At 41.3% G+C, this 14,383-nt stretch overlaps 2 protein-coding genes across 2 annotated transcripts; both read right to left on the minus strand.

Moving 5' to 3' along the window:
* Positions 1 to 3,759: 3,759 nt before the first annotated feature.
* On the minus strand, positions 3,760 to 6,957 carry LOC101845926. The gene is made up of 2 exons (XM_013083025.2): positions 6,792 to 6,957; positions 3,760 to 4,052 (listed from the first exon to the last, which is right to left on the minus strand). The coding sequence occupies exons 1-2, from the start codon at positions 6,909 to 6,911 to the stop codon at positions 3,870 to 3,872; spliced, it is 303 nt and encodes a 100-aa protein (XP_012938479.2). The 5' UTR covers positions 6,912 to 6,957; the 3' UTR covers positions 3,760 to 3,869.
* Positions 6,958 to 7,195: 238 nt separating this feature from the next.
* Positions 7,196 to 10,181, minus strand: LOC118477759. The gene is made up of 2 exons (XM_035969996.1): positions 9,456 to 10,181; positions 7,196 to 7,249 (listed from the first exon to the last, which is right to left on the minus strand). The coding sequence occupies exons 1-2, from the start codon at positions 10,179 to 10,181 to the stop codon at positions 7,196 to 7,198; spliced, it is 780 nt and encodes a 259-aa protein (XP_035825889.1).
* Positions 10,182 to 14,383: the final 4,202 nt, after the last annotated feature.

Below are 14,383 nucleotides of genomic sequence, written 5' to 3' on the forward strand. Positions count from 1 at the left end.
TCGCTTTACAGTCTACATTATTACCCCAGCAGACCATAGAACACTCGGACATATTCTCAGCTTCCCGGGAAGCACACAGTGCAAGCAGTAAGGGCTCAAACTCTAACAAACTGAAAAGATCTTTTGCCATCCATAGCCGGGTACCCATTCCCACCTGATGTGATTCGAGCCAATTTCCTTACATTTGCGAGTCTGATAGTACAATAACTTTATATGTTTTTTGAATAGATGTTTGTTGTTATGACATTATGACATTGTATGGCTATGTTTCTTAAGTTACAATTTTCATGAATGTATTCTTACTTTCTCTGAAGTTTTGACACAGTGAATTTCATTGTCTCAAAGCGGTCTATGTCTTTTTTAAAAAAAAGACATTCATGCGTATGTGTCTGTGTATACATGTATTATACTTTCATAACATATAATATAATATAATGTCAAGGGTAGTTCATGTGTAGAACGTTTTCTGGGCATCTGAAGTGTTCACAGTCTGAATGTCCTCTTGATCAGTTCAGTAGTCATCTTTTGCTGTTTGGAAGCAGTGACATCATGACTACTTTGTTCATGAAAGACATTCTTTCATATATTTCGTGTCCAGCCAAAAGTTTCATGAATATAAGACACATTTTAGTCTTTGTGTGTTGAACACATTTGTGAACTGTAGAGCTGATCTTAAAGATGTAGGCTGTATCACTCATTAGTGCAACAGCAAAATTCTGCAAACAGAACTTCATCGCTTCAACCTCAGATACCCTTCCTACTTGGAACCCCCAACCCCATTTAGTTTAGTATTGATATTTTGTTCTCAGTAAAAATATTCTAACTTGATCAAGATGACTACCCATTATGGAGGAGAAAAGTGGTCATCTTTGACAGGAAGTGGTCCTTTTGGACAATGTTGGTATGATATTTTTAAAAAATGCAAATGGAGTAGAAGTGGGGAGTGGTCGTTTGTACAATGATAAAGGAAAAAATACAAGTGGGGAGTGGTCGTTTGTACAATGATATAGGAAAAAATGAAAGGGGAAAAGTGGGGAGTGGTCGTTTGTACAATGAATATATGAAAAAAATACAAGTGGGAGGTGGTCGTTTGCACAGGTGTTTGTCTTGGACAGGTGGTAGCTGTTAGAGAGTAGGTTTGACTGTAGTACTTTTTGCTTGTGTGTGAAGTTACTGCTATATTATGAGCTTAATATCGCTGCTAATTCATGGTGTTTAGGTAAGTCATATTAGAGGCAGCTAATTAAAATGTATCTCTCGTACTTGTTGTGGCTGCTGTTTAAGGCTGTGGACATGTAGCATATGAAAATTCTTTCTATTCAGGGGAAGATTGTTAATGAATTCTCTCTTCGTGTTACTACTTGTTCTTGTTTTATTTTAATATATTAATATAATATGTATGTATCAGTTTTTATATGATTTTTTTTCTTTTTTTTGTGGTGTTTTTGAACTATCTTTTTATGTCACTACCTGTTCTTTTTTATATATTTTTTTCATTGATTTTAAAATGACTTTTGTATGACTTGTCACATATCAGCATGTGTCTATCTTCAGAGCGTATTAATAAAGTATTTGGTCCAACAAGTTAAAAAAAATAAATTCTTTTGTCTTGTGAGTTTGTCTCTCATTGAAACTACACTAAAAGTATCATGGATTATCGTTGTGTTGTTTATAGAACCTCAAAGGCCAGAATGTTTAGAATTGAGATTTATTCGCAGAGAAGAACAGTTCTAACAGGCTGCATAGTGTTGCACGGAAGTGCATCCAATGAACTCAGTGAATGATGACGCAACATACGTGTGCTCGTGTGCTCAAGAGAAGGGAAATGACACAATTTACAGATCATGTCTGTGGAAAGTGAAAGTGCGTAGTCTCGTATCCTAACGTGACAATCGTAGAGTTATTTTCTACACACGTCTCTGCTTATTCTTTTCCCCCTCCTCCCTCCCCTCTTTTTCTCTGTGCTCATTTTCCTTTTCCTGACTATTGTCACTATTGAGTTACGGTACAGTTATACACATAATGTTTGCTACCTTTTCACTGTACCTTCTGACTGTAAATGTTTTACGTCCCTTTTGAGTACATGTACTAATGCGAGATAGTTTAGAAGGTGGGTTATTTTGACCCATCTTGTCATCATTGATCTTGGCTGTGATATCTGGCACAAAGGTAAAGATGCTTGGTGAAATATCTTCCCTCGAGGAGAATGGAACTGATGGTTTTTTTACGCTGAATCTAAGGTGAATAGCGTGATGATTACGTCTCAGGTGCTATTGGACACAGTTTTGATAGAAAGCTGAGACAATTGGCAGTTGGACGTTTTTACATGAAAGGACTTGATCAAGGTGTTAAATGAGTTCAGGTGTGGAGATACTTTCTATCATGGTTTTCTACTTTGACAAAAAGTTACGACATGTGCTCTCTGAGTTTAGCGGAAAAATGTTCATCTTGGCAAGACTTGAGATAACTATTGAATTTGGTCACTGCTCAAGAGATTGCATTGTTGACAAAGGTAGACAATGAACTGAGACACTATAAATACGCTTGTATAAATTTTAATGTTACAGAGATGGAAAATTAAATGTCAAAGAGAAAATAAAGAAAAAAGTCAACCAATCTTTTCACGATTTCCTTTACAAGAAGGAGAAGTGTAGCTCTGATGCCATTTAGGGCTGCGCAGTGGAAGAGGTGATGATCCACAGTCTCATATGCATAGTCACACATAGGAAACATTGGGGGAAGTTCTGGATTGTGGAGAAGAAGCATGGTCTTCTTGGGCAGGTGGTCCTTATGGATAGTGTCATTATAATACATGTACAGCAAAAAATGTGAGTGGGAAGTGGTCATTTGTACAGGTGGTTGTCTTGGACAGGCGGCTGTCGGGGCAGGTTCGACTATCAGCCCGTCTGAAGTAGGGTATACAAAATGTACTAAAATCTTTCTTGCAGTGTTTTGAACAGTATTGGTGTTTTGAGCATTTTTTCCACAGTATGTAATGAGCATTTTTTCCAGTTTGTTTTTTCTCAAGATGTAATGAGGATTTTTTCCAGTTTTTGTTTTTGAGGTAAAGAGGAGCTCATTGATGTAATAATCAAATGATCTTTTAGTAGTAGGGAAAAAAACTAAAGCTAGATGACTGAGAGGAAGACAAAAGAAGTATGACTTTCACTTACCCACTAGCACCGTATTCTACTTGCTTGCTATCTTTTTTTGTCAAGGGGAATTAACGTTTGAAGAGTTCTGTCACGAGTTAGACAAGAAAACAAAAGCTGCGCGAGACGTACCACCACAGCCCGACCGATCAGGCATCCACGTGCAGAATATCCCTGCCTTTGAACAGCTGCCAAGGAGTTTTTAGTTAATAAGCTCCTTGACAGCTGCTGGAAGAGGACGTGTCGGAGGAGGAAAAAGATGCTGCAGCTGCTGACAACAAAGATCTCAGTAAAGAGGATGCTAATTTCTTCTTAACTCTATCCGTACGTCGTGTTTTACTATCGTATCCATACGACGTGGGGAACTCTGTGGCACCACTGTCCAAAGAGGAAATTTGCTAGTTAATCCGATCCGTACGCTTTGCATAGCAGTCTATCAAAGTGATTAATTTTTTGAGAAATACTGAAAGTTTCAAAGAGATCTTCGTGCTAGACTAGAAGTATTCTAAAATGGGAAGAATACAACCCCGGGGGTACAAAATGACTCCAGGGCGTACGGATAGGGTTAAGTATTTTGAGAGCAACATTAAATGTACGCGACAAATAATTGTGTTAAAATCTTTTATTTTTCTTTTCCCCTCGCTTGTTAGGGACTTTTTCATCGTAAAGTTTCAGTCTGTGAATGTTCGGTCACAGAGTTTGTTTGGTAGCGTCAGGTCAGTTCTTGATTTCTTCCCGCCGTGCCTGACCCGCCATGGTGGACGGGCGGGTGGCTGGCGGGTGGCTGGTTGTGGTAATCTGGTAGAACGTTTCCCGGAAGGAGGAGCTCATGGCGAGAAACACGAACAGGTTGATGGCACTGTTAGTAAAGTCAAGGATGAACACAGAATAGGAGACGATCTGAGGAAGAGGAAGTTTTAAACATTAAAATTTGCTCGGCAAATCAGAGACCAGCTATTCAGATCTTGTGCGTCCTATTTATTTATTTATTCATTTATTAATTCATTCATTTATGTATTATTTATTTATATTATCTGTGGTATTGGTTGCACGGGCCCGAGAAATATTTTGTTGAAATTCGAATTCTAAATGTTGAAAAAAAGCGCAAAAGATGCACAGTTCAGGTGCAAATTTTTCAAAGAATGTAAAAACAGCTAGACACAGTTCAGTCATTAAGCAGCCGACTTTGTCAATCCACACCAAGAATGAGAAGGCTAAAGTTGGACGAGAAAAACAGAACGTGTCTGGTGGGTTTCTGTCTGTTGCGGAAGTTATCACAAACTGTGAGAAAAGGTGACTACTTTAAATGTCAGCACGCTTTCCCGCCGTGTGGCGATGTTACCCTCTCTTTTTTACTCTTTGTTTTCGTTAGCGTGTTACGGCACTTGCGACACAATTAGGTCATAGAAGTACCGAAGTTTAGAGGTGTTACAACAAGAGAGTGGCAAACACAAAAAAGAAGGAGGAGAGATAAGGATGATAGATGTTTGATAAGAAAAAAGGGGGGAAGATAAGGACTATAGATGTTTGATAGGAAAGAAGGAGGAGAGATAAGGACGATGGATGTTTTAGGAAAGAAGGAGGAGAGATAAGGACGATAGATGTCCATGTATTAGGAAAGAAGGAGGAGAGATAAGGACGATAGATGTTTGATAGGAAAAAAGGAGAGATAAGGACGATAGGTGTTTGATAGGGAAGAAGGAGGAGAGATAAAGACGATAGACGATTGAAAGAAAAGAAGGAGCATACCACACCAGAGCGCCCACCAAACATCTACTTTTACTCTTAAGGGACGAGGCAAACACAAAATTGTAATATGCCCAATCCCCAGCAGATTAAAGACGGGAACATTCAATCCACCAAATACAAATACAATAAATAGAAACACTTTACTTTACTAGTCCGATACAGCGGCCGTCTGGGTTCTAGCCTTTCGGCCTGTCGGTATGGTAAAGAATTTACATACAGGTTTTTATCAGCTGTGTTTTGTAAAATAGAAACACAAAATATTATGGCACATTCCATCGTACACATGCTGAGACGAGTAAATTTCAGATGAAGATAACAGGACTGTAAAGTCTACTCTAGAAATTAGAAAGTTAGACTTCTTCGTTAAGTTAAAGTAAAGTGCCACAAAACAAGATGCGCGCTCTGGAGGAGGTAATCGAGTAACACACCTCTTATAGCAGACGATCCCTATCAGTTATTATCATCATGGTCTGACACTCATTTCTGCCCTCCAATGTTCTCAAAAGAATAATGTATGTATTACATTTGTGAAAGTTCGTCACTTTGGTCGCCTAAAACTTCCGAACAACTTAACTTTCGAATTGAAAAAAAACAACAACAACAACCGTGGTTCGGAATCATTTAACGGGTACACGGCTATATTAAGGAGTCTGAAGTCACTGTTATTTAATTTTCAGTTTTTCATTAGTTTCGTTTAGATATAATCTTGGGAAAGTTGGTCTTCTAAGACCACATTGTAAACAAATGAGGCTTCCGTTCACAAGCAGTGCGCACTGGTTCCACTATGACTTGACGATCGATTCTTTTGAGTCCGTTCATCAAACGGGTACCCAGCTAGTCTAGGATAGATACAGCTATGTCTGTGTTGCTTTGCATCATTCGATCGGCGTTTTTAGGGTTGGAACCCTGCCTCCTGCCTGAATGATCTAAAAGTCTAAATGTGTAACGACAAGGTGAAATCAGGCACTCTTAAATTTTTGGGCTTTTTCAGTTATTTGTGTCATCTTAAAACTTGATCATTTGTCTATCTTTCTGTGAAAAAATGCCCATCTATCTTTAAAAGAAGTCGAAATATGTGTGATTGAAGAGGGAAGGGTTGCCTTCTTTCAGAGGTAAAATAAACGAGAAAATGGCCGCCAAAGCTTAATATCTTTCAATGCTTGAGAGTCCCTGGAAACTGAAAAATTATATTTTTGTGCCTTTAACACGTTTTTCAGGAACATCCACAGAAAAAACATTTATAAATGGACATAAAAGCTGCTGAGCTAAAGAAAATTCAATAAAACTTGTCAAACCGGTAGAAAAACGCCACTATCTTCGATTTCATTATTTAGACGAGAGCCTGATTTCACCACGATGCTTCACGAATTGGGTCGATGGGGGCGTAAAACACTTGACATACACAAAAAAATAGGAGAATGTTGAGAATTTCTTGGTAGGAAAAACAACAACAACCTAACAGTAGTAGTCCTTGGTACATGAAACAGCCCACGTGCGCCGCTCGCTGATAAAAACAACCAGGAAGAGACTTAAGTGCTGTTTGTGGGTCACTTAAATAGACATACGGACCTCAAAGCACTAAAACATCCAGCTCTTACCAACAGACAAAACTGAATGCAAACGAGGCAGGGGTAGACCTAGACCAACATACTTGTAGAGCCTAAACAGAATGGGCGACGATGGGAGATCAGGATTGTGTGGCTTTTTTAAAGAGCATCCGAGCAGACGAATTGATGGAGAACCGTGATCGCCGATGTCTGTCCCAGATCCGACACTAGATGAGATAGTATTGGGAGTGGCAATACCGGTAAGAGTTTTAATAAACCATTGCAAGTAGTAAAAAGAATTCTAATTCAGCCGTTATCACCAGCTGATAGGACGAGACCTTACCTTAAACATATTATGATACTTTCCAAGGAAATAGAAATCGTCGATGAAAATCCTCACAACGTAGACGGCGATCCGGGGAAATAAACTGATGATGTAGATCGCCACGATGACCAGCAGCATCTTGACCACCTGTCTGTCCCGGGGAGAAAGTTGAGCTTTCTTCTCATCACGCTCCTGAGAATTTTTAGTTTTAGTGTGAGTTTTACGACACTTGCAACACAGTAAGGTCATACAAATGCAGAAGATTGGAGGTGTTACAAGAGAGTAACAAACACAAAAAGAGGGAGGGAAAGGGAGGGGGAGGGATAAGGACGATATTAGATAGGAAAGAAGGAGCAAACCACACCAGAATACCTACCATGACCACCAGCACTCCTGAGAATTATGAAGTCTTTTCTTTTGTCTCATCTTTCACCGTCATGTCGGTTAAGACGGACGCAATGTTTGAGATCAGTGTGCTGGGGAATTACAGATACACGGTTTGAGATCAGACTGGTGGGGTATAATATTACAGATACAATGTCTGAGATCAGCGTGGTGGGGTATTACAGATGAAAAGTTTGAGATCAGTATGGTCGGGTATTTTACAGATACAAGGGCTCCCGTGGTCAAGAGGTACGGTGTTCGCATCTCATTCAATAGGGCTCGGGTTCAAAACCAGACTGCAATGGTAACATTTTCTTCCCTTAAATGTTCTCCTTTCACCCCCTTCCTTGCCCTCTAACTTGCTCTGTCGCACGTCTGCTTTCGTCACCGATTTTTCTCATCGACTACCCCAGAGATCTAGCGAGTAGAAGAACCATGTGCAGCAGTCGACTACCCCAGAGATATAGAAGCAGAAGAAGAAGAAGAAGAAGAAGAAGAAGAAGAAGAAGAAGAAGAAGAAGAAGAAAAAGAAGGAGAAGAAGGAGAAGAAGGAGAAGAAGGAGAAGAAGAAGAAGAAGAAGAAGAAGAAGAAAAAGAAGAAACTACCAGACCTTCTCAGCTGATTGGGATGCATACCGTGCAAGCTGCCGTTGTATGTTTGCTCAGACACTGACATACAAAATACCGTTGTATGTTTGTTTACTCAGACACTCACAAACAAGATACCGTTATATTTGCTCAGGTACTGACATTCAAGATACCTTTGTATGTTTGCTCAGACACTGACATACAAGATACCGTTGTATGTTTGTTTGTTCAGATACTGACCTACAAGACATCGTTATATGTTTGTTTGTTCAGATACTGACCTACAAGATATCGTTGTATGTTTGTTTGTTCAGATACTGACCTACAAGATATCGTTATATGTTTGTTTGTTCAGATACTGCCCTACAAGATATCGTTGTATGTTTGTTTGTTCAGATACTGACCTACAAGATATCGTTATATGTTTGTTTGTTCAGATACTGCCCTACAAGATATCGTTGTATGTTTGTTTGTTCAGATACTGACCTACAAGATATCGTTATATGTTTGTTTGTTCAGACACTGACCTACAAGGTATCGTTATATGTTTGTTTGTTCAGACACTGACCTACAAGATATCGTTATATGTTTGTTTTTTCAGACACTGACCTACAAGATATCGTTGTATGTTTGTTTGTTCAGACACTGACATACAAGATATCGTTGTATGTTTGTTTGTTCAGACACTGACATACAAGATAAGCATACTGTCCCAGCAGTTACCTTTTGGAGATTTTTTAGCCAAAAACTTTTTTAAAAGACTTAATGTTAGACCCAGCCAGTACTAGTAGAATTAAGAACCCTCAACCTTTCAGCTGCGAGCCCATCAGCCGAACCACCACGCTACCGACGCTACAGTGAAAGGATTTATTAAGTGGGACAAACACGACTCGGTGGACAGCTGTTTTGCTGCACTGAGCCCAACATTAAATTTTAACCTTTTTTGCAGTTTCTTGCTCAGTGCTATGCCATCAGTTGTGTATGTTCGGGAAATATTGTGTTAAAGCTCAATTTTTAAATGTTGAAAAAAAAAGCAAGAAAAGATACAGCATGTCGGTACAAGTTTTAAAAGAATGATAACTAGTTTGGGTTTTCTCCCTTCTGAGAATAAATGTAGCTTTGTGAGCTTAGAGCCGTTGAGGGGGTTCTCGTGGCCTAGAGGCTGAGGGGTTCGCCTCTCATTCAAAGGTTCCGGGTTCGAATCCGGGTAGCGACGGAAGCATTTTTTCTCTAAAATTGTCTCCTTTCACTTCCTTTCCTGCTCTCTAGCAATGTTCTGTCGTCTGCTTTCGTCTCCACTTTCTGCCCCCACCCCTTCACCTCGTTTACCCCCTCCTCTGGGCTCCTGGCTCTTTCTGCAGCCTTTCTACTGCTACTCCTTGGCTCCTTCTTACTGCAGTCTTTCAGCCACACCCCTGATCTTATGGTAGGAAAGATCTACACCTAGCCTTCTCGGACAAGAGCGGAAAATCTCGGAAGTCCCGTGTGCAGGTTCCGAACGTTAAAGATACCTTTGTGGTCTAAAATGGATAAGAGTAGGCTTCGGCCGCCACCCGGGCAAAACTCAATAAATGTCCTACCAACTGGAAATGTTAAATGTGTCCCGAGCGCTCATATGACCTTATGCAGTTGCGAGCGCCGCAAAACACTTACCCCCCCCCCCCCCCCCCAAAAAAGAGTAGTGGATCAGGTTTTGGGCGATATACTTACCTTTTGTTTGTTGCGGAAACTGGATGCCTGGTACAAACGCTGTGAGATAACGCACGTACAGAATGTGATCACGCCAAAACTGAGGAAGGGCCACACTATCCCAATCATTTTGTAGTACGGAAACAGATGTCCTTCATTGGCCAAGGCAAATGAGCTGTACCTATAAATAGCCACAGTGCCGTTAAATCGAGCGTTCCAAACCCAGACTAAGTCATAGGCTCCAAACATGACGCAAAAACTGCCGAAGACTACGACGGAAATGGTGATGCACATGAAGGTGGAGATTTTCCTGGTGAGCAGCCACTTGACGTGGAGGGGGAAACAGACGCAGAGACATCTCTCCACAGCCACGTACGCCGCTAGGGCGCTAGTCACGTAGGTGGAAAACGTAATGGTGTGACTCAGCACTATGTGCGAGATATTTCTCCAGCTGTGAGCTTCTCGCGGGTACAGAAGCTCCATGGGACCCACGAGTCTCTGCAGGGCACCGCTCCAACATTTCAGCAAGTCCCAGGCCGCGATGGTAGTCATGGAAACGCTGACGCTGTCTCTGAAGCCTTGCTTAATAAAGACGACGATGACTAGGATGTTGGTGACCACGCCCATGCAAGAGATGGCAAAGTTGATGAAAAAGTCGATGATAATCTCGACGAAGTTTACAGTCTCTGTGCTCACGTAGGTTTCAGAAGGAACAAACAGGCTTTTCGGTGCGGGGCTGGTTTCCATGTTAAAAACAGTCTGTATTGGTTTTTAATACGAAAACTTTCTCGTGGTGAGTGCACATAGACAGCCCTTCCACCAAACCCTCTGTCCACGCACTCTCTCGTGTCCCTCTAGCTGCTACTCATTTAAGCTCTAGTCACTCTTTCTCTCGATGCAAACATTTGCTCTAAAGAATACAGGTTAGTTTTTTTGGGTGTTTTTTGTTTGTTTTTGTTTTGGTAAGTATTTCACGGCGCTTATGTGGCAGAAATGCGACACAACTGCTCTTTATCAAAGACACAGTTTTCTAGAGACTCCCCAAAGTCACGTCGTCAGTCTAACTCTCGATACATAACGCACCATAATAAAATGTCCGGTACCCACTATGAATGTTTCCCTTTTCCTTTCCTTGAACAAGTGGCTTGGGATAAAGCAGTGTTTTATCAACTCTAGGCCTACGGGGATTTCCGAAAGCGTCTACGTCGAAGGTATATCTGACGGAACAAAAGTTGCAAAAAGTTTAACAATATGTTTACTACTATGGCTCTGAACTCGCTAACTCTTACCCACGAAATACTCAACCAAAACTCAAAACGAATTCTACTTCCTCGTTTCTCTGTCCTTAATAGTAACTCATTTATCGACCTCCAACATCATCTCTTTTTTCCACAAAGAATCTACAGAACGCCACAATTACGTCAAGAGTAATTCCTGGTGCTAAGGTGACATTGTTCTTCAACTGTTACTTTGAGGTAATGAAGACAATTTTACGTATAATTTGTTCGCACTGAACAATATCACCTCTGAGACACTTCGCTTTACTAATTTTTTTAAAAAGAAATCGACGAAATAGCTTAAATTAACAATCATTATGAAATCACACAATGAAAAGCTATTTGGAAACAAAAAGAGCAGTGTAAATCTATAGATCCAGCTTGCATAAGACTTATTTGATGACATGATTTGTAGAGGATATGAAAACGTAGGCTATTATTTATGTCTAACAAGGGGAGATAATTACACGCGGGTGTCTGAAGATGATATCCAGATCCACATAATTGATTCTCGTCATTAGACCTGTCCTTCCCCGTCATTATACCAGTGAACTGCTCCAAGTTTTAAGCCCTCACTCAATCCACGGTAATTAACACAGTAGACTGAGCAGTCGTATTACGCCAGTAATGACTTTGTCATGTATACTTATAAGACGTTGCTTTTCGATTTTTTTTCTTTCCTGCACTTTCGGGGGACTTGGAGAGAAGGGGGCGAGACAAAGAAACCCAGTGGAGTTGCAGTCAATAATCAGCAGAAACAGTAGCAATAAGACATGATGGGCACAGTCCTTTGGTGAAACTGAAGGTCTGAAGTTGGTCGGAGATTACGAACACAGGACTCTGGTGAATTCAGTGTTGTCTCTGAGCACTGCAATGCCATTAGATAGAGAGAAGAGAGAAACACAATATTCTCCTGTCAAAATGGCAAAGTTAGTATACCTGTACACCCGCACCCTTTCAGGAACTAATGAAATATTACGATGTAACACAGAGCGGCGGCTCTTTCTTACCACACTGTAGGTCATACTATAATGCTCTCGACCTTGCTTCAGTTAGGTGCAGTGAACAAGCTGGACAGGGCTTCAATCCAACCTTCAAAGTCCAAGTCAAGCTGTACCACCTATTAGGAATTCTTCTTCCCACTGCTGAAACTGAACCAAAGTTTGCACAGATTTTTTTCAGGACTCTGCCACAGAACTTAAGGGTAGGCTGCGACTGTCAGACATTTTAAGGGCCAGACATTTTGAATGAACTTCAAGCTTGCCTTCGCAAAGTCAATTCATACTTTACATCTTTCAAGTCCGCAATTGAAGTAGACACAGAAGACAAAAATGTTGAAATTGTGTTGCATGCCAGCAAGGTTCCACCCAAGAAATTGGCTCACCAGAACATACAATTTACCTTCATGATGTGAAGTTTCAGCACTCCTACTAGGAGACCACTCCGGTAATTTGAACATCATACTACGATGTAGATAAGGAGATGGTCAGGAATTACGAAGGATCAGTACGTGCCGTCGTTCTTACGATTTCCTTCACTATGTGCCCATGTTCCCCACTGGATGTGATGGCTGGCATCTTGTACTTCAAACGTCAAGACAACAGAACCCTTACTACGGTAGATTTGTATGCCTTCCGTCTCCAAGACGCATTCATGGTTTTAGTATCGCATTCAAAATGAGGAGGCTGGCGCAACAATTTGCCGTGGACCAGTGGGCAAAGATCGAGGGAAGCCGCTTAGATTGGATGCACAGAAATAAAGAAAATCCATTAATGCTGAGAAATACCTAGGGTTGATAGTGATGCTGCTGCTGATGACCCTGTGAATGGTGGCATGAAGATAATATTATATTACCAGCCACCAGCAACAGTGTACGGTTCTCCGAAATTTTATTCGGAATCCGTCCAAGACGTCATGGCGGACAGTGATGAAATGTTTTGTGTGATTGTAACGAGAGTGAGAGATGCACCATTTATTTTGTTCAAGCAGAATGGAGAGAAGACTGTTGTTGTTTTTTTCAACAATGGGGTGCTCATTTGCCGATGGGATCGGGTCTGGTCTGGTCGGGTCCGGTCGGGACGATCACCCGACTCGTCGCCTAGGGGACGCCATCGGCGGCGGGTGCCTCGATAGCCGCTTTTCGCCCTCAATCTGGCTTGCAAACCGACCCGACCCGATCCCCCAATTGGCACCCCGTGCTTTGCCTGAATGCATGTAAATGACATTATTTTATCACTCATTTTCGTTTGCAATACACTTTTTATGTACGATGTGTAAAGTAAAGTAAGATATACTTGCATTGTAGTTTAGATCTAGATCTATGTCGCTTACCGGTACACGCACCGGGTACTTCCATCACATCTCCTTGGATTAAATTCCTTGCTTTGACACACTTCAAGTAGGGCCTATGCCGTCGAAATATCAATTCCGGTCTTTAGACTCGAGACGGCATGATGTAGGTATCATCACTTCCGATTTCAGACAGCATGCCGTGGAAATATCAACTACGATCTTCAGACGTCAAGCCATCGAAATATCACTACCCCTTTGTTTTCTGATCCTTCAAGCTGAGCGTTCACAAGTAAGAACATTTTTCAATTAAGTACATGCTACCTATGTATTTTGACCTACTAGGATACATTGTGTTTGTTGTTCTTTTTCCAATGTGTTGTAAGTCAAATTATTTTGAAGAATATCTTTTAGTCTACGTAAAGCTTGCATTGAAACATGAGCTGAACAGAGAAAACAACTCACCTAGTACTAAAAAACCACTACAACACAATGGTTTTGCAGCTTGTCTGCTACCTGTATTTTTTCATAACAGGTATTAGGAGTGATTTTTATTTCATTTCAAAGAACAATATTGGGTAGTGTTTATTACTGCCAATGGCAATAAGAAAATTTGTTTCATCTCTGGGAAGACTTACTTATTACATCTCTGAGTAGACTAAAGGTGACAATCCATATGTGCGGGACGGCAGCGGCAGCGGCAGCGGCACGGCAGCGGGACGATAAAAATCGCTCCAACAGAAATATCAATATAATCAATGTCTGAATCCTTAAGTGCGGGACGGCAGCGGGACGGCAGCGGTACAGCAGCGGTACGGCAAAGGGACGATAAAAATCGCACCCAGGAGCGATTCTGCCGCTGCCGCAGGCAAAAATATGAATGTGGCGGAATAGGGTTGACTGTGAAGAATCTCTGTGTGATGCAGTCAATTCATTTGACACGGAAAACTTGCTGAAACCATTGCACCCCTATGTCGTCTTTCATCCACCAATTTTCTTGATATGCCCAAATGGTGCCTTCTGGGCTGTCCTGAATGGCAAAGGAATGCATGGACCTGTTCGTTATGCTAGTGACAAAAGATGAAGATAATCATCATCAGCAGTGTTCGTTCTTGTTTCATTTTCCAAGACAGTTTTGACTGGGTAGGTGCCATGCTGCTCAAAACAAAAAAGGCGCCAACATGACTTCCCTTATTGAATTTGCCACTTGCGATGTCGCACATTTCGTCCCGCTGCCGTTCCGCTGCCGCACATATGGATTTAATGTGACTTGCGGTACCGCACATATCGTCCCGCTGCTGTCCCGCTGCCGCTGCCGCTGCCGTCCCGCACATATGGATTGCTTCCTTTACTTATGGTGTGGTGTGTATGTCTAATTGTCTA

This window comes from Aplysia californica, unplaced genomic scaffold, assembly GCF_000002075.1.
Source record: "Aplysia californica isolate F4 #8 unplaced genomic scaffold, AplCal3.0 scaffold00206, whole genome shotgun sequence".
In the NCBI taxonomy this organism is placed as follows: Eukaryota; Metazoa; Mollusca; class Gastropoda; order Aplysiida; family Aplysiidae; genus Aplysia; species Aplysia californica.